This window comes from Canis aureus, chromosome 16 (assembly GCF_053574225.1).
Source record: "Canis aureus isolate CA01 chromosome 16, VMU_Caureus_v.1.0, whole genome shotgun sequence".
NCBI lineage: Eukaryota > Metazoa > Chordata > Mammalia > Carnivora > Canidae > Canis > Canis aureus.
In genome coordinates, this window is record NC_135626.1 from 19,494,965 (window position 1) to 19,513,948 (window position 18,984).

The 18,984-nt window shown below is 33.9% G+C and overlaps 1 protein-coding gene across 10 annotated transcripts in view; it reads left to right on the forward strand.

The window, feature by feature from the left end:
- The window catches only part of NF1 (neurofibromin 1), a 273,767-nt gene that overhangs the window by 77,179 nt on the left and 177,604 nt on the right, over positions 1 to 18,984 (forward strand). For 7 of the 10 annotated variants that reach the window (XM_077852082.1, XM_077852085.1, XM_077852077.1 and 4 more), the window contains 7 exons: positions 3,995 to 4,062; positions 4,298 to 4,373; positions 5,077 to 5,234; positions 14,345 to 14,518; positions 14,994 to 15,116; positions 15,367 to 15,441; positions 17,672 to 17,701. In XM_077852082.1, the coding sequence (XP_077708208.1) occupies positions 3,995 to 4,062; positions 4,298 to 4,373; positions 5,077 to 5,234; positions 14,345 to 14,518; positions 14,994 to 15,116; positions 15,367 to 15,441; positions 17,672 to 17,701 (704 nt within the window). The remainder of the gene's footprint in view (positions 1 to 3,994; positions 4,063 to 4,297; positions 4,374 to 5,076; positions 5,235 to 14,344; positions 14,519 to 14,993; positions 15,117 to 15,366; positions 15,442 to 17,671; positions 17,702 to 18,984) is intronic. The other 3 variants (XM_077852078.1, XM_077852081.1, XM_077852083.1) reach the window with 1 other exon arrangement.

The window sequence follows — 18,984 nt, forward strand, 5'->3', positions numbered from 1 at the left end:
CAAAAATCAGAGAGTAATAAAGCTCCCTTTATGGCTTGGCTTATGAGACAAATACATTATTACCAAATTATTTGCAAAGTAATATGGCAAACTCAAGTAAGGTGAGCATATAGTGAGGGAAGAGGTATGAACTTGGGGGTGAGTGGTTAAGAGGAAAAGAGCAAGATACAGAGGTACAAGAGCAGGCCAGATTGTGTTAATAAAAGCATGGTGTCATTTGTTGTATTTTCAGTATGTGTCACACATTATCCTATGCAGTTTCATGCCTTTTATCATCCATCCTCACAAGAATCCTATGAGACAGATAGTAGTAATATCATTCCTTGTGTAAATGAGGAAATTGAGGCAAAAGTAACATTTCCAGGGTCAGAGAGCTAGTGTAAGTGGCACAGTAAGATTCATATCACATCTTCCTGTTCCTAGAGCCAACTGTTACACATTGTGCTTATGTGTTATAGGGCTTTATTTTAATGGCCATGGGAAGTGATGGAAAGGCTTTAAAGTGGGATCAGTATTTTATTTTAGGCATACCACTTTACTTGAAATTTGCAGGATAGCAGAAGGTTACAATAAGTTCTGAGACTTAGTAACGTGAATGAAAAATGAGAGTAGAGCAAGTCTGGATGGAATGGTGTAGGATGGAGACCAATTGGTAGGGAGTACCACCCTACCCCACCCCAAATTGGTAGGGTGGTACTTCGGAAGTAGAGTACACTAAATTCATAAAATACATCACCTAGCATTTGATGATTAATTTACAAATGTGAGGTTAAAGAGAAATATCACCGAATATTATAGAGCAAGCTGATTCAAGCAGGAAAATAAAGGAAAGGTTGATAGCAGTAAAAAGCTTAGCCAATAAAATGATAAATTTAGTTTTACATCTATTGCCTTTGAGGTATGGGTAGGCTGTCCAGTCAGAAACTTACAGAACTGGAGTAATAAAAGGCATATACATTGGAACTGAGAATAAATTACCATGTGTAACACATTTAAGATGTTATAAGGGTAAAGTTAATGAACATGAGAAGGCAAAAAGGCTCTAGAGCACTGTGAAATATAATGCCATTATTTGAAAATCAAAGGAGAGCAAGAACAAAGAATTTAGAGGGATATATTTTAAAACTTAGAGAGCAAATTAGTCATTTCCAAGTCCAGAAAAAAAATGACATTTAAATTGTTTAGTTTTATTACTCGAAGGCTCATCTCTATCTTAGAAAGATATTTATATAAATATAGAAGGTACTTGTATCCCTTCATTAAAAGTCTATAGGGAGCAACAAAAGCAAAAATAAGTAAGTGGGACAACACCAGATTAAAAGCTTCTGCACAGCAAAGGAAACATCAACAATATGAAAAGGCAGCTTACTGAATGGGAGAAAATATTTGAAAATCATACATGTGATAAGACAAAATATGAGATTGTTCAACTCAATAGCAAAAAAACCCTTACATTGTGACTTTAAAAAATGGGCAGCCGACCTGAATAGATACTTTTCCAAAGAACAAATACAGGTGGCCAGCTGGTACATGAATCTTGTTCAGTATCATTCATCATTAGGAAAATGTAAATCGGAACCACAATGAGGTTCTTAGAATGGCTATTGTCAAAACAATAAGAAATAAGTGTTGGTGAGAATGTGCACTGTTGGTAGGAATGTAAATTGGCACAGCTGCCAAGCAAAATAATTTGGGAGCTCCTCAAAAAATTAAAGGTAGAACTACCATATGATCCAGCAATTTCACTCCTGGGTATTTATCCAAAGAAAATGAAAACATTAACTTGAGAAGATATATGCACCTGGTGTTCATTATTGAATAGTGCAGCATTATTTTACAATAACCAAGGTATGGAAACAATTTCAGTATCCATTGACAGGTGAATGGATAAAGAAGGTGTAAGATATTTATATTTAACATGTACATATGTGTTTTTATATATATTTAAAAGTAATCTTTTAATATTTTATATATTATGTTTATATATAAACATGTATTTATGTATAAGTGGAATATATGTATTATATAAATTAAAATGGAACATTATTCAGCTATAAAAAAGAAATCATAACTATTTGTAACAATACAGATAGGTCTTGAAGGAATTATGTTAAGTGAAATATGTCAGAGAAACAAATACTCTGTGTCTCACTTATATGTGGAATTTTTTTTTTTTTTTTTTTTTTTTTTAAAAGAAAAACACCGAAGCTCATAGATAGAACAGATTGGTGTTTGCCAGATATGGGGCAAAGGATGGGAGGGTGAGCAAAATGGGTGAAGGGAGTTAAAAGGTATAAACTTGCAGTTATAAAAATTCATGAGGATATAATGTACAGCATGGCAACTATAGTTAATAATACTGGATTGTATATTTCAGAGTTGCCAAGAGAGTAGATCTTCAAAGTTCTCATCATGAGAAAAAAAAATTTGTAGCTATGTATGGTGATGGATGTTAACTAAATGTATTGTGATTATTTCACAGTATATACAAATACTGAATCATTATGTTGTATACCTGAAACTAATATAATGTTATGTTAATTATACCTCAATTAAAACAAGCAAAGTCCATAGGTATTTTCTCCAAGGGACTGTTACCAGTAAAATAGTTTATAGAAGGGTCATCTTTTCTAGGTATAAATCTTTTTGTAGATGGGGACAACACATAGATGAAGGAGGAAATAAAAAATAATATATTCATACGGAGTGATGTTTAGTCTTGTTTTTAAAATGCAGTCCAGGGCAGCCCGGGTGGCTTAGCGGTTTAGCACCGCCTTCACCTCAGGATGTGATCCTGGAGACCAAGGATTGAGTGCGTCTCACTTGGGGCTCCTTGCATGGAGCCTGCTTCTCCCTCTGCCTGTGTCTCTGCTTCTCTCTCTTTCTGTCTCTCATGAATAAATAAATAAAGCCTTAAGAAAAATAAATAAAATGCAGCCCAGTGTTTTGAACAAATTAGCAAAATAAAAACAAAAATGTGTTTAATGAGATACAAATGTGATAAGGCTACTTTCATATGCTGCTCTGTGTGAGTGGCATTTGGCCCAGTCCCTCTGAAAATCAGTTTGACAGTGTTTATCAAGAGAAAATATAAATCTCTTTGACCAGATAATTCTACTTCTGGATCTTATCCTAAAGAAATGAACAGTAATATGGAAAGGATTTTTATATAAAAGTGTTTGTTAGTGTTATTTATAATAATGAAATATTGGAAATATCTTAAATGTACAATTGGAAAATGTTTAAATAACCAGTGACTTAATATATGGACTTAAATATTCTGAAAGACACCAGAGCGTACTTGAACAAACTGTGGCTTTGAAACCCAATTCAGTAGTTAATTAGATCTTTAACCTCAGAAACACAATTTGCTCCTCTATAATATCTGAAAATAGTAAGATTTTAAAAGAAATATATTAGATTGGAAATACCTGACTTGTAAGTATTAAGTAATAGTTACTCTTGTATTTAGAGTCATCAATTATATGTATGAAGAATTTTTAATGATACTGAAAAAATTGGAGATACTACATAAAATGAAGAAAACAGGTTTGATTTAGCCTTTATGATCTCAGCCATGGTAAATATATTTGTCTTATACATGCTTACGAAAAGGGATGGAAGAAGTTCATCAGACCTGTGATTCTGAATGGTGGAATCATGGATGATATTTTAAATTCCCCTTAGGTTGTTGTGTATTCTTTGAATTTTCTACAACGACTGTGTGTTTTATACTTTAAAAATCAATTATTAAAAATAAAAACAAAAATCTTTGAAATTCAATGCATAATTGCTTTTTATTGAATTTTGTCTTTAGTGAACATAACCAGTGAGTTTTTGGTTTATATTATCTTTACCTTCACATTGCTTACAAATAATACTAGAACAAAAATTTGTATGTAGAAGGAAAGTTTTGTTTGTTTTTATGAGTAGTTCTGAATTTGTGTTAACTAATCAATTTTAGAGTTAATTAAAAAAAATTTTTTTTCCCTAGAAACTGCATTTAAATTTAAAGCCCTAAAGAAGGTTGCACAGTTAGCAGTTATAAATAGCCTGGAAAAAGTAAGTTATAACGTCTTTGATATTAAAATTTTATTAAATTTTGTTTGTAAATTATGCTATTTTTACTATTTTGAACCAGAAGTCACGATGTAAAAGTGATAGTTTCACATAAATATTTAGGAATGCATTGCAATATTCATACAAAGGAAATTAGAAGTTTGTATGACATTTTATTTACTATATTTTGAAAATATCTGTGCTTTATATATAAATACATATGTTTTGTTATATGTAGGCATTTTGGAACTGGGTAGAAAATTATCCAGATGAATTTACAAAGCTGTACCAGATTCCACAGACTGATATGGCTGGTAAGGATAAGATTATTCATCTTTTAAACTCTTACTTATGAGGTAAAAGCTTATCATTTTCCAGGTTATTTTTGTTATTTAGGTGCTTTTACATTTTGTCAGCTGATGTCAAGTAGGAAATACTGTTTTTCTCTTATATTTCAAAATTTCCCTCAGTCCTTTTCCTTTCCTTTTGAGCAAATAGTAAAAGAAGTTTGGAATGAAGCTCTAATCTTTAGAGTTGTAGATTGGTTATTTGATGATTCTTCTTTGTAGAGAAGTACTTTTTTTGTGTCCTTAGGCTTCATTTTGTATTTAAAGAGATTTGTATAAAGTGGTGATATCTTTAACTAGAATTTTTGAGACACAAATGTAATGCAGAGAATACAAACTCCTGGAGAGCTTTGATGATTCCCTTCGGGAAGCTGTCCAGTCTTTATTTCTTGCGTACATCATACTTTGCATAAGGCCCTGCTCATTGAAACTAAACACAAGTTTGACTGCTCTGGAATGTGACATTTTCTAGGGTGGATCAAGATAGTTCTTTCAATACAAAGACAATACTTGCCTGCTTACCTGAATGAATTTAGTTATTTAAATGAACTTCTAGGTTTATCATTTAAAACTGTGACCTTTGGGTTTTGGATAGTGGCAGCTTTTAGTTTAATGCCAGAGATTTTCTTCTCATAATAGTAATATCATTTAATTGTATTTTTTTACATAGAGTGTGCGGAAAAACTGTTTGACTTGGTGGATGGTTTTGCTGAAAGCACCAAACGTAAAGCAGCAGTTTGGCCACTGCAAATCATTCTCCTTATCTTGTGTCCAGAAATAATTCAGGATATATCCAAGGATGTGGTTGATGAAAACAACATGAATAAGGTGAGGAAACACAAGTATTTCCACTCCGTCCAGATGTCATCTAGTCCATTTTAATCAAGATGTGGATCACTTTTAGGCTTAGTGTTCTGTCAGAACAGTATTTCAGGGGACCATTTCTAATTATCATCACATTAGGTCTCTTTGTTTGCTGGCTTTGGCAGAGACCTACTCATACACAGGTTTATTTGGAGGGAAAATAAATGATACCACTCATTAATTAAAGATTTAAAACAATTCTTTAGTTTCATTCTTTTACCAGAGAAGACTAAACAACACTTCTGCTAGTGCTCAAGTAGCTTTTTTGACAGTTACAGCAAGGGTTGCTCTCTTACAATCAATCCATCACTTTTGTGTTGTGTTGTGTTGTGTTTGCATATACTTAGATGTGTATCTGCTTGGTGCTGATGAAATTGTTTAGTGACTCATTTTAGATATTTTAGAACAGTGTTCATAGCATTTTATTAGGAGGGTGTAGGATACCACATATGCTAAGTGAAATTGGTACTAAAACAACTGCTAATTCTAAGGAGCCCTTGTAATTTTTAAAAAATAGAATAGGGTAGGGGCACCTGGATGGCTCAGTTGGTTAAGTGTTTGCCTTTGGCTTAGGTCATGATCCTGGGGTCCTGGGATCAAGCCCCACATCAGGCTCCCCGGTCAGTGGGGAGTCTGCTTCTCCTCTCTCCTCTGCTAATGCTCTTTCTCGGGTGTTCTCTCACTCTCTCAAATAAGTTAATAAAGAATATCCTTTTTTTTTTTTTTTTAAATTTTTATTTATGATAGTCACAGAGAGAGAGAGAGAGGCAGAGACACAGGCAGAGGGAGAAGCAGGCTCCATGCACCGGGAGCCCGATGTGGGATTCGATCCCGGGTCTCCAGGATCGCGCCCTGGGCCAAAGGCAGGCGCCAAACCGCTGCGCCACCCAGGGATCCCAATAAAGAATATCCTTAAAATAAAATAGAGCAGTGTAGGGTGTTAATATTGTGTTATTTGAATTTCTCTATGCAGTTTGTTTTCGTAATACACTGTTTATTGCTTGCTTGCCTGCCACTTTGGGAGAAATACTCTTAATTGAGTGAACATGAAATGGGCTCCTGCCCATGAAATGATTTGCCTGTGGATGGAGATGTTCAGAATCAGCAGAATGATTCAATAATTTGTAGAAATATTGGATAGGGAATTTATGCAATAGATGGCTAAATAAGTGAACTTAGGTAATCCTTTAGAGTCTGTGATGCTTTGGTACTCCTCTTTGATCTGTAGCCTCTATCTTCTGTTGTGAGGACACCGTTTTTCATGTTAGGTTGCTTTGGGGTCTTGTCAAAAGAGTAATTTTTTGGGGGGGGTGTTCTGTTTATTGGGAAAAGAAACAGAGCTAAAAAGCTACTATAAATTCAATACTACTCTTAAGTAATTTGTATTCGAATGATCACAACTACATCTTTCCAAGTGTTTATTGGTTATTTGTATACCTTCTATGAATCTCTTTTTCCACTGAATAGTTTGTTCTTTGTTGATTTGTATGTACACTTTTTGCTTGGTTTCTTTTTTTTAACTTTATAGGTTTTTTTGTTTTAGATTTTGCTATTTAGATATTTAAAATTTGTATGTAGCCAATTCTTTTTCTTTTTGTCTCCTAGCTTTTTTGGTCATATTGCTCCTACCCAAGATTTTATTTATTCATTTTATTGAGATATCATTCACATACCATAAAATTCACTCTTTTAAAGCATACATACAGTTCAGTGGTTTTTAGCATATACAAAAAATTGTGCAACCATCACCACTATCTAATTTAAGAACATTTTTGTTGTCCCTGAAAGAAACCTCATATCTGTTAGCAGTCACTCCTTATTCTAGATTCTGATAACTACGAATCTATTTTCTGTCTTTATGGATTTGCCTATTCTGGACATTTTATATAAATGGAATCACACAATATGTGACATTTATACCCAGAATGTCTCAAGATTTTTGAAATAGACTTTTATATATTTCTTAGTAATTTTCTAGGTTAAAAATTTTAGATTTTAAAATACTTCTGTATTAAAAATTGCATTATTCATTTATTTTTTATGTATTTTCACTCTTTCCTAGTCACATTACTTATGAGCTAACCGTTATTAATGGTTGGTTTATACGTATCCTTCCATTCATATCTACTTGCTCATACAAATATTCAAATTAAAATATACATACGTACATAAGGCAGTGATGGTTATATTTTAAAATGAAGTTATTTATTTATTTATTCATTCATTCATTCATTCATTCATATATATTTTTAAGTACTCTCTACACCCAGTGTGCGGCTTGAACTCATGACCCTGAGACTAAGAGCCACATGCTCCACTGACTGAGTCAGCCAGGCACCCCAAAATGAAATCATAATATACACATTACTTTGCATCTTGTTTTATTTACTTAAGTGTGTCTTGGCTGTTCTTCAAAATAGTTGGTAGAGATCTAACACATTCCTTTAAGTGTTAGGTAATATTCTGTTACACTAACGAGCCTCATTTACTCACCCACCTCACTGTGAATGGATGAATACTTAGGTACTTAGATTTTTTTTTTTCAAATTTTTGACATTATATTTAATTCTTAAGTAAATATGTTTGTTCATATATTTTTGTTAACTGATGCTTTTAATAAATGTTTATATTTTAATATTTTAAAAGATTTTATCCATTTATTTGACAGAGAGAGTACAAGCCAGGGAAGCAGGAGAGGGTGAAGCAGGCTTTTTGCTCACCCAACACAGGGCTGTATCCCAGGACCCCGGGATCATGACCCAAGCCGAAGGCAGATGCTTAACTGACTGAGCCACCCAGGCACCCCAGTTAACAGATGCTTTTGATTTTATAGACTAGAATTCCAAAACTGGGATTTGTTATTAAATTTTTTTTAAGATTTTATTTATTAATTTTAGAGAGCACATGTACAAGAGAGAGCAAGCTAGTGTGCTTGAGTCAGGGGGAAGGGCAAAGGGAGAGGGTGAGAGAGAATCCCAAGCAGACTCCCTGCTGAGTGGAGTCTGTCATGGAGCTTGATCTCATGACCCTGAGATGCCCTGAGCTGAAATCAAGAGTTGGATACCCAAATGACTGAGCTACCCAAACAACCCTGTATATAAAAATGTTAATAGTTATTCTTAGATTTACATTCTCTAATATTTGTAGCATGTCACTAATATGACTTAGAATGCCTGCTTTCCCACATTCTTAACCATGATCACATGTTTTTCAGTCTTTAATAACATGAAAAAGAGTGTCTCATTTTACTGCTTTTGATTAGTGAGGTTCAGGATCATTTCTGTTTTGTGGTTATTTGCATGTTTTCTTTTGCATGTCTATTGATTTCCTGTACTTATTTTCCTTTTTTTTTTTTTTTTATTATGCCAGTTTCTCTATTCACCTATGGACTTTTTGTCTATTAGTCTCTTACTTTATGATACTAACCTTGATTTAGAAGAATCTGTTATAGTTTCCAAATTGTTAGTTTTTTTTTTTTGGTGATTTTTTAAAGATTTAATTGTGGTTAGAAAATGGTAGTACATATTTGCTTTAAAAAGTATTCTGTGGGGAAAAAATTCTGTGGTTACTGGAGAAGACTGTGTATCATTTCTTTAGGGTACAGAATTTAATGTAAATGTTTAAAACTGCATTTAAAACTATTCTTGTAGTTCTTGAGAATTCCTGTAGGAGCTTGAGAGTCTCCTATGAGTATACTGAGCTCCCTGAACTTTTTTTTTTTTTTTTTAAGATTTTATTTATTTATTCTTGAGAGACACAGAGAGAGACAGAGGCAGAGACACAGCCTGAGGGAGAAGCAGGCTCCATGCCGGAAGCCTGGTGCGGGACTCAATCCCAGGACTCCAGGATCATGCCCTGGGCCACAGGCAGGTGCTAAACCACTGAGCCACCCAGGGATCCCCAAGCTCCCTGAATTCTTAAGTAGCCAATAGACTGGCAGTGTGACAGATCTCCTCCTAGGCATTGATAATCATTTAGTTCTTTATTATAAAGCAAGCAAAGAGCAAATAACAAATAGAACCCTAAGCATATTGGACTGGGCTCAGTTATACATTGTGGACTATATGTGAACTATATGTGAGAAAAGGTTCTCTCTTTTAGTTTATAGTTTTTGTTATTTTATTGTGTTTTTATTTTACTAGGAAGGTAGTATAATGGCTTAGTACAATAGATCTTTATTATACTTATGAAACAGTAATGAGCTGCTGATCTGAATAGCTCTGTAGGATACCCCCCTCCTCTTTGTGGTTTCTTAGGACCTTGGACAGCAAAGACTGCCATTTTTAAAACATAGGTTCTATGGAAGTTGATCCTATTCTGCTGGCCAGAAAGGAAAACATGGGAAATCATGCTGAGGCTTTTTATGGGCCAGGCCTGGAAATGGCACACTTTCACATTCCAGTGGGTAGAACTTAGTTAGATGGCTATATCTAACTGCAAGAGAACCTGAGAAATACATCTATATCCTCCAGGAACCAAGACATGAAGGAGTTAGGAGAAAGAAGAGGAGTCAAGGATGGCCTAGACTGTTCTCTCTTAGGTTTTCCAGTTATTTCTTTAGGGATGCAAAGCTATATATCCAGAGTACCTGTCCACTAGGAGAATAATGCAGGCTATATTTGCTGCAAGAAGAGATGTGGAACCTTAGTTGAGCTTGAAATAAGAATAGAACTTAGAGTTGTTCAGGTCTGGGTGATCAAGAAAATGGATGTTCAGAAAAGTTAGTTAGCTAGAGACTTGAAGATTTATTCAGGTGTTGATAAGAAATGAGGATGAAGAGGCAGATGTGAACAGTCTGGAGGATACTGTGAGACAGTTGGGATTGAAACTATTCTTTAGGCAATAGGGAAAAGTTTAGGGGTAAAGGTGAGATATACAAAGTAGTGTTTTTGGCTGATAAAAGGAAGTTCCAAAGTGGGAACTGGATCAAAATAATGCGAATTTAGCTTTTAAAATTTTATTTACTTATCTATATTGTGATGAAATAACCTTTTTTAAGTGTACAGTTCAGTGGCATCAAGTACATTCATGGTGTTTTGCAACCATCACCATTATCTATTAGTGAACTTTTTAAAGTCTAATTCTGTACGTTAAACAATTAACTCCTCATTCCCCCAATCTCTGACTCCTGGTAGCCTCTATTCTATTCTTCTTCTCTCTCAGCTGCCTATTCTAGGCACCTCATATCGTGGAATCATACAATATTTGACCTTATATGTCAGGCTAATGCCATTAAAATGTTTCAAGATCCATTTTGTTGCATGATCAGAATTTCATATTGTGGCTGAATCAGTATTCCATTCTATGTATATATGACTTTTGTTTAGGTCCTAGAAATTTCTTGTGTTCAGTGGTATTTCATTGTGGTTTTGATTTGCATCTTTTAAAAAACAGTTTAAGTTTATTTTAAGAAGTCCCTCCATCCAACGTGGGGCTCAAACTCTCAACCTTGAGATCAAGAGTTGCATGCTCTTGTGACTGAACCAGCCAGGTGCCCTGATTTGCATCTTCCTAATGACTAACAATGTTGATCATCTTTTCATAAGCTTATTGGCCATTTGTATATCTTCTTTGGAGATGTGTCTATTGGAGTTTTTTGCCCATTCTTTAATTGGGCTGTTTATTTTTTGTTGTTGTTGAGTTGTAGGAGTTCTTGATAGGTTATGGATGGTAATCCTTTATCAGATGTATGATTTGCAAATGTTTTCTCCCATTTTGTGGACTGTTTTACTTTCTTGATAGTGTCACTTGATACAGAAAGTTTTTCTTTTTTCTTTTTTTAAAAGATTTTACTTATTTATTCATGAGAAACACACAGAGAGAGGTAGAGACATAAAGGGAGAAGCAGACTCCCTAGAGGGAGCCTGATGTGGGACCTGATCCCAGAACCCAGGGATCACGACCTGAGCCAAAGGCAGATGCTCAGCCACTGAGCCACCCAGGTGACCCAAGGTTTTTTGTTTGACGAAATCCATTTATTCATTTTTTGTTGTTGTTCCTAGTGCTTTTTTGTTATTATATCCAAAAGAAACTGCCAGATCCAGTGTTGTGAAGATTTTCTTTAATGTTTTATAGTTTTAGCTGTTTAGATCTTTGAGCTGTTTTGAGTTAAATTTTACATATGAGGGAGAGAAGGGTCCAACTTCATTCTTTTGGATCTGGATATTCAGTTTTCCTAGCACCTTTCGTTCAAAAAAACTGTCCTTTCTCCATTGAATGGTGTTAGCACATTAGTTGGAAATAATTTGATCCTGTATGTGAGGATTTCTTTCTGGACTTCCTATTCTGTTTCACTGCTTATAGCTCTGTTCTGATACCAGTACCACAGTGTTTTGATTCCTGTAGCTTTATAGTAAGTTTTGAAATCAGGAAATACGAGTCTTTCAACTTTGTTCTTTCTCAGGATTGCTTTGGCTATTTCTTATTCCTTGAAATACCATATGAATTTTTGGATGGGTTTTTCTATTTCTACAAAAAAATGCTTTTGGGGTTTTGATAGGGATTGCATTGAATCTGTAGATTGTTTTGGGCATTATGGACATTTTAACAATGTTAGGTCTCCCAGTCAGTGAACATGGGATATTTCCATTTATTTGTGTCTTTAATTTCTTGTAACACTGTTTTGTAGTTTCATTGTGTAAGCTTTCACCATCTTGGTTAACTCCCAAGTATTTTATTCTTTTTAATGCTCTCATAAGTAGAATTGTTTTCCTCTTCAAGTGGTTCATTGCTAGTGTCTAGAAATGTGACTGATTTTTATGTTGATTTTGTATCCTAGATCTTTGCTGAATTTATTACCTCTAATAGGTGCATGTGTATGTTTAAGGTGTTCTACAAATAAGATTCTGTCATCTAAGAACAGAGGCAATTTTACTTCTTCTTTTCCAATTTAAATGACTTGTAACCTTTTTTTCTTTTTCTTTTCTTAAATGTTTTGTCTAGGACTTCCCCTAATAATGTTGAAAAGAAGCAGCAAAACTAGGCATCCTTATCTTGTTCCCCTTGTTAGGAGGAAAGATTTTGGTGTTTCACTGTTGTGTGGTGTTAGCTGTCCTCTTTTTATATATGGCTGTTACCATGCTGAGGAAGTTTTCTTCTATTCCTATCTTACTCAGTGCTGTTATCATGAGAGGGTGTTGAATTTTGTCAAATGTTTTTTCTGCAGCGGTTGCAAGGATTATGTGAGGGTTTTGTTTTTGTTTTTGTTTTTCTCATTCTACTAACATAGTATATCATATTGATTGATTTTTGTTGTTGGAGCCTTTTTTCTACTCTACAAATAAAGCCCACATGGTCATGTTGTATAATCCTTTTAATATACTGCTGAATTTGGTTTGCTAATTCTTGAGGATTTTTCATAAATATTTTTAGGGATACTGGTCTGTAGTTTCCTTGTTGTGTTTTTGTTCGGCTTTAGTATTAAGATAATGTTGCCCTTAATGGAAAGTTCAGAAATGTTTGTTCCCTCTCCTCTAAATTTTTGGAAGTATTTGAGAAGGGTTGGTATTAATTCTTCTTTAAATGTGTGATAGAATTCACCAGTGAAACCTGGGGTTTTCTTTGTTGAGAGGTTTTTGATTACTGGTTTAATCTCCTTACTAAATCTAGCTTAATTCAGATTTTTTATTTCTTAATCAGTTTTGGTAGATTGTATGTTCTAGGAACTTGCCCATTTTGTCTGAGTTATCCAATTGTTTTTTAGTCTTTTTTATTTCTTTAAAAACAGTAATATTCTCATTTTCAATTCTGTTTTTTGGTAATTTGGATCTTTCTTTTCTTCATCTAGCAAAAGGTCTTTCAAATTTCTTGACCCATTCAAGAGCCAGATTTTGATTTTGATTTTTTTCCTGTTGTTTTTCTATTCTCTGTCTTTACTGTAATCCTTTAATTTCCTTCCTTTTGCTAGCTTTGGATTTAGTTTGCTCTTTTTCTAGTTCCGTAAGGTATACAGTTAGGTTATTGAATTGAGAGCTTTCTTCTTTTTAATGTGAGCATTTCCAGCTACAAGTTTTCCTCTTAGCACTGCTTCCACTGTGTCCTGTTTTTGGTGTTGTTTTCCCTTTGATTTATTTCAAGATATTTTCTAATTTTCTTTGTGATTTTTTTTTTTCCTTTGGCCATTGGTGTTTAATTTTCATGTATCTGTGAACTTTCCAGTTTTCCTTCTGCTGTTGATTTCTAGTTTCATTGTGATTAGGAAATTATTTCCTGTGATTTCAGTCTCTTATACATTTATTAAGACCTGTTTTGTAGCCTAACATATGATCTATCCTGGGTATTTATGTGTAATGGAGAAGAATGTATATTCTGCTGCTGATTGATCATTTTAGCTTTTGACGTGTTATATTTGAGAATACATGTAAGTAGAGTTGTAAGATTTTCATTTAGGTGAAAAGCAGAGGGGGAAATTTGTTAGTGAGCTGCAATTAGGGCTTGAGATCATAAGAATGGATAACTTTTTCTCAGGAACAGAATTTAGAGCAATAGAACAGCCTTAGGTATATCTAGTTAGAAGGCTTAAGGTTGAATATGCGTGGAATTTTAGAAGAGAATCAATGGTTTGGCATAGACCACAACCAAGACAGTATAATATTTAGAAATATTTAGAAAGAGAATATGATCAGCTGAATTCAGGGTTGAGAAGTTAACTACTTTGTTTGGGAGGGACTCTCTCTTAAGTTCCTTTAATAATTCAACAAAGACAGTGAAGAACAGATTGTTTTTTTTTTTTTTTTTATTTGAGAAACATGTAAATGATGACAACATTTTTTTTTTTTAAGATTTTATTTCTTTATTAATGAGAGACACAGCGAGAGAGAGAGAGAGAGAGAGAGAGAGAGAGAGGCAGAGACACAGGCAGAGGGAGAAGCAGGCTCCATGCAGGGAGCCCGACATGGGACTCGATACCAGGTGTCCAGGATCAGGCCCTGGGCGCTAAACTGCTGAGCCACTCAGGCTGCCCATGTAGTTTTAAAATATAATTTTTAGAGGCTGATAATTTGCTATTTTATTACACAAATCTGAAATGTTAGAAACTGCGCATATTGTTGTTTTTCTATATTTGAATTCTATAGAAATTGTTTCTGGACAGTCTACGAAAAGCACTCGCCGGCCACGGAGGAAGCAGGCAGCTGACAGAAAGTGCTGCGATTGCCTGTGTCAAACTCTGTAAAGCAAGTACTTATATCAATTGGGAAGATAACTCTGTCATTTTCCTACTGGTTCAGTCCATGGTGGTTGATCTTAAGGTAATGCAGTTGTTATCTCTTAACTACAAATTTTAAGAAAACTAAAGGAAAAATAAACTTCTAGTATAAGTATTATTATGCTAGATCATTGTCAAAGATCATTGCTAACATTGAAGTTCTGAATCTTCTTGGATGGTAAGTTCATAAGACCTGCTTTTGTTATTTCTGTGTCAATCAGACTAAATTGGTTTTTACAGTATGATGAAAACACAGAATTAACTCATTTTGTTAAATTATAAATATTCAGACTTGGTTTTAAAATAATGTAGAAATTAGGGCCTGAAAGGAACCATTTCTGGTATAGTTTAGAATTTTATCAGACTGATGAACCACTTTGTTAGTGCTTTGTGCTTCTTCTGGCAATTGAATGTTATTTCCATGTATGTGGATGCTGTGTTGGTATTATTAAATACTAGTAAAAAAAAGTACTACATGATTGTTTAAAGGCTTTTGTTTTCTTTTGGGATTTTCATAGAACCTACTCTTTAATCCAAGTAAACCATTCTCAAGAGGCAGTCAGCCTGCAGATGTGGATCTAATGATTGACTGCCTTGTTTCTTGCTTTCGAATAAGCCCTCACAATAACCAACACTTTAAGGTGAGAGTATTGGTTTATATCCAGTTGTGTTTACTATTACAACTTATGCTGTTGATCCTTACTTTATAAATGTGAAAAGACTAGAAAGATGAATTGGTATTTTTCAATATTATGTATTGATGTTAATTTTAAGACCTTAAGGATTTATTCCTTTTTTTAAAAACTTTTCCTTTCTGTTTCTTTTATCTTCATTTGTGTTGAATATTTTTCTCATAGAAATAATACACAATTTTTTTCTTATCCCCTGTAGATCTGCCTGGCTCAGAATTCCCCTTCTACATTTCACTATGTGCTGGTAAATTCACTCCATCGAATCATCACCAATGTAAGTCCAAAAGGTATTGCTAAATTACTTAAAATTTTTTTTCCTTCCTTTCTTTCCTCTTGTATTTCTTTTTAAGAAAAACATTCTTGGTTTGTAAAAGATTTTGAACTTAGATGTATGGTATAGAAAGATTTCTGACAGGTGATATCTAGTAACTGATAAACGATTGTATTTTTCTTTCTTTTTTTAAGATTTTATTTATTTATTCATGTGAGAGAGAGAGAGAGGCAGAGACATAGGCAGAGGGAGAAGCAGGTTCCATGCAGGAAGCCCGATATGGGACTCAATCCCAAGACTCTGGGATCACGCCCTGAGCCAAAGGCAGACTCTCAACCGCTGAGCCACCCAGGCATCCTGCAATTGTATTTTTCATATTCAGTTTGACCTGAGGGCCTTTATTGAGAAAGGTAAAGTTAATAGGAGCCTTTGGAAAGATTAAACTTAAAATATTTTATTTGTATCAAAAGCTCTTGAGAACAGTGCCACTGAGACTATAATTGAACATTTTCATCCCCAAACTCTTTACATACTACATACTATTTTAATACTCCTAGCTTTTTCCTTGCATTTGATATTTTCTGACTTGTCACCTTACCATTTTTTTTTTTTTTCACCTTACCATTTTAAGTTAAAAGTAGTAACTGTTTATGTTGTAGGCCAGAATGGTACATTTAAAAAATGGTGAGATCATGTTTGATTATACTTTTTAGTAGTCTTCCTTAAATAAATGAAATATTAACACACTTAAATAGAGGTGTTGATGTGATACAAAAGCATATCAGACAAAATTAAGCTCATTAAAGGATACTTGTGAAACCTTTGACTCTGATGAGAGTACATTAAGTAGAATGATAATGAAACTATCAGATTTGGACCATGAATTTTTAACTATTTGACCATTACAGAGTCTCACTGAAGACATTTATGGAAATACTTTGAGACATTTATGGTAATACTTTGTCTTGAAATCACATGAAATTTTTCTTAGATATTTGGACTCCTAATCTTAAAATTCTACCAAATTCTGTTCTTCTGGTTAGGAACAGTAATATTTTGAAGATTCTCTAGCTCTACTTTTACCCATTTATGTGTAAATTGGTCAACGTTTTCTCCCTTAAAAAGGGCTTTAATCATTAATTAGGTATATTTGTCCTCTTTATAATCAAATTTGATTTTAAGAGTATATCTTCTGATGAGTTAAAAATTCCTCCCCATATTCATTTGCCTTGGATGTATTGAATTAAACCAAATTCTACTTCTTTTCTCTTTTTCTTTTCTTCTTTTCTTTTCTTTTCTTTTTTTCTCTTCTTTTCTTTTCTTTCCTCCTCCTCCTCCTCCTCCTCCTCCTCCTCCTCCTTCTCCTTCTCCTTTTTTAGAGAGGGAGCAGGGCAGAAGGAGAGGGAGAGAGAACCTTAAGCAGGCTCCATGTCCAATGTAGCCCAACATGGGGCTCAGTCTCAAAACACTGAGATCATGACCTGAGCTGAAATCAAGAGTCAGATGCTTAACTGACTGAGCCACCCAGGCGCCTCTGTTTTCTCTTTTTTTATTTCATTTTCGTTATCCATTCCTGCAGGAGAAAAATAATTCTAAATCTATTTAGTGACATGTTTAGTTTCTCAATGAGATGATAGTAGCATTTTGGGCAGGGCAGTTCTTTGTTGTACAGGACAACCTTGTGCGTTGCTAGACACCTAGTATCCCTGATCCTCATTTCGTTAAATGCCATTTGGGCCACTTTCCTCCTCCAAACCCCAGATATACTGAACAACTAAAATGCCTTGAGGGAATGATATGTTCCACAGTTGGGTAACAGTGGGTTAAATAATAGGTATAAATAACTTTTCATGTTATTTTCTCGAAAGAGAAAGCTTAATGAATCTGATTGCAGATAAGGTATGTTTGTATTAAAAAGTTAACTTAAAAAGTTTTAATTTTTGCCAGAGTAGTGAACCCCAAGACATTGTATTCTCAATGTTTACTTTCAAGGCTGTTTAAAAAAAAAAAAAGAGGTGATTTTGCTTCTCAGGTTTATCTGTAATTTAGAATTAAAATATTATTATGTTTCTTCTTTGACTTATAATACTAAAAACATTCCATTTGTTAGAGTGGAGGGTTCTACATAAATGCTTAAAAAGTGTATTTAATAAACCCAAGTATATAATTTTTTAATACTTTGTGGCTAGTTACTTTAATTGTGAAATATTTTTGTCTACAATTGAATATATAGAGCACTTTCAAGCATGGACTTGGCACTGCTGTAAGTGGCTGAGCTGCTCCTTTGTGGGTTTAAAGCATGCCTGGAGTGGTACTTCATGCATGCCTCAGTGTATATGGTGAAGTGGTTGTGCATCCTCTGTACTCTGATGAGTGCTGCATGTGTGAAGGTGGAGTGTGTCTGTATCAGAGGTCACGTCAATATGAAGTCTATTTTTATAAAGAGAAACCTATATTGGCTAATTTTTAAAATACTTAGCATCAGTAACCTTCAATGAATAGTTTGACAAAAAAGCATAAATTTGAGTCTATAAAGTGTCTTTTAAAGGTATACTTTAGATAATGATACTTTATCATACTGTAGAATGTTTGACAAATTATTTCTTGTTATGATTGGCTTTTTTCTTCCTGTGGTTGAGGCTAATAGATATTGAATCTGAAGTACTTTCTGACTGAAAAGGACTATATATAAAATAATTATGCAGATTTATGGAATTGACCATTAAAAAGTCTCACTGAAGACGGTTATAGAAATACTTTGTCTTGAAATCACATGAAGTTTTTCTTAGATATTTGGACTCCTAATCTTAAATTTATTCATTGATTCTTGGTTCAATACACACCTCATAAGTTCTTTTCTTCCATGATTCTTCAGTCAAATTCACAGATTTTGTTTCTTACTGTCACATTGTCATATAAGATACAAATTTTACTGATATGTTTTTGAGGGGTTATGTAAAATTGATAATACTTTGCAGTTTGTTTTCTTTCTGGGAAACATTCATACTCAATTCATAAGTACAATGTTTAGATCTAAAATATTCTGTTTCTTCCTAAGGAACCTGAAAATCTGTTCACTACTTGAATATTACTATACTGTAGACTGTCAGCTTCAAAAATGGTACCCCTAGTATTGTAACTTTTTTTATCACAACATGCTGTAAGAGATGAATTAAAGTTATAAGATCTATGTTATGTACTTAATCTTTATTGGCTTCCTTTAGGTTAAATTAGATATGTTGTTATAATTGGGAAATTAAAGAAATAGTAATATACACATGTGACCCAGAAATCTTAGCGATCAGCAGAACATGCTGTAGCTGTATAGTATTTAGTATTTTATTTTTTTTCCTTATGGCAGTTTGTTGTAGTTTCCTTACATACTGAAAATGATAATGGTCTCTTCTTACTGAGAGGTTGGAAAAGTTCTCTCCAAGGCACTTGAAAATTTACTTAACTATCTCTTGAAGAATTGCCATAGTTTGCTCATACTATGTACTTGCAAAAGTATTGCATTTGTTTGGCAGTAAACCTAGTGTTTTCAAG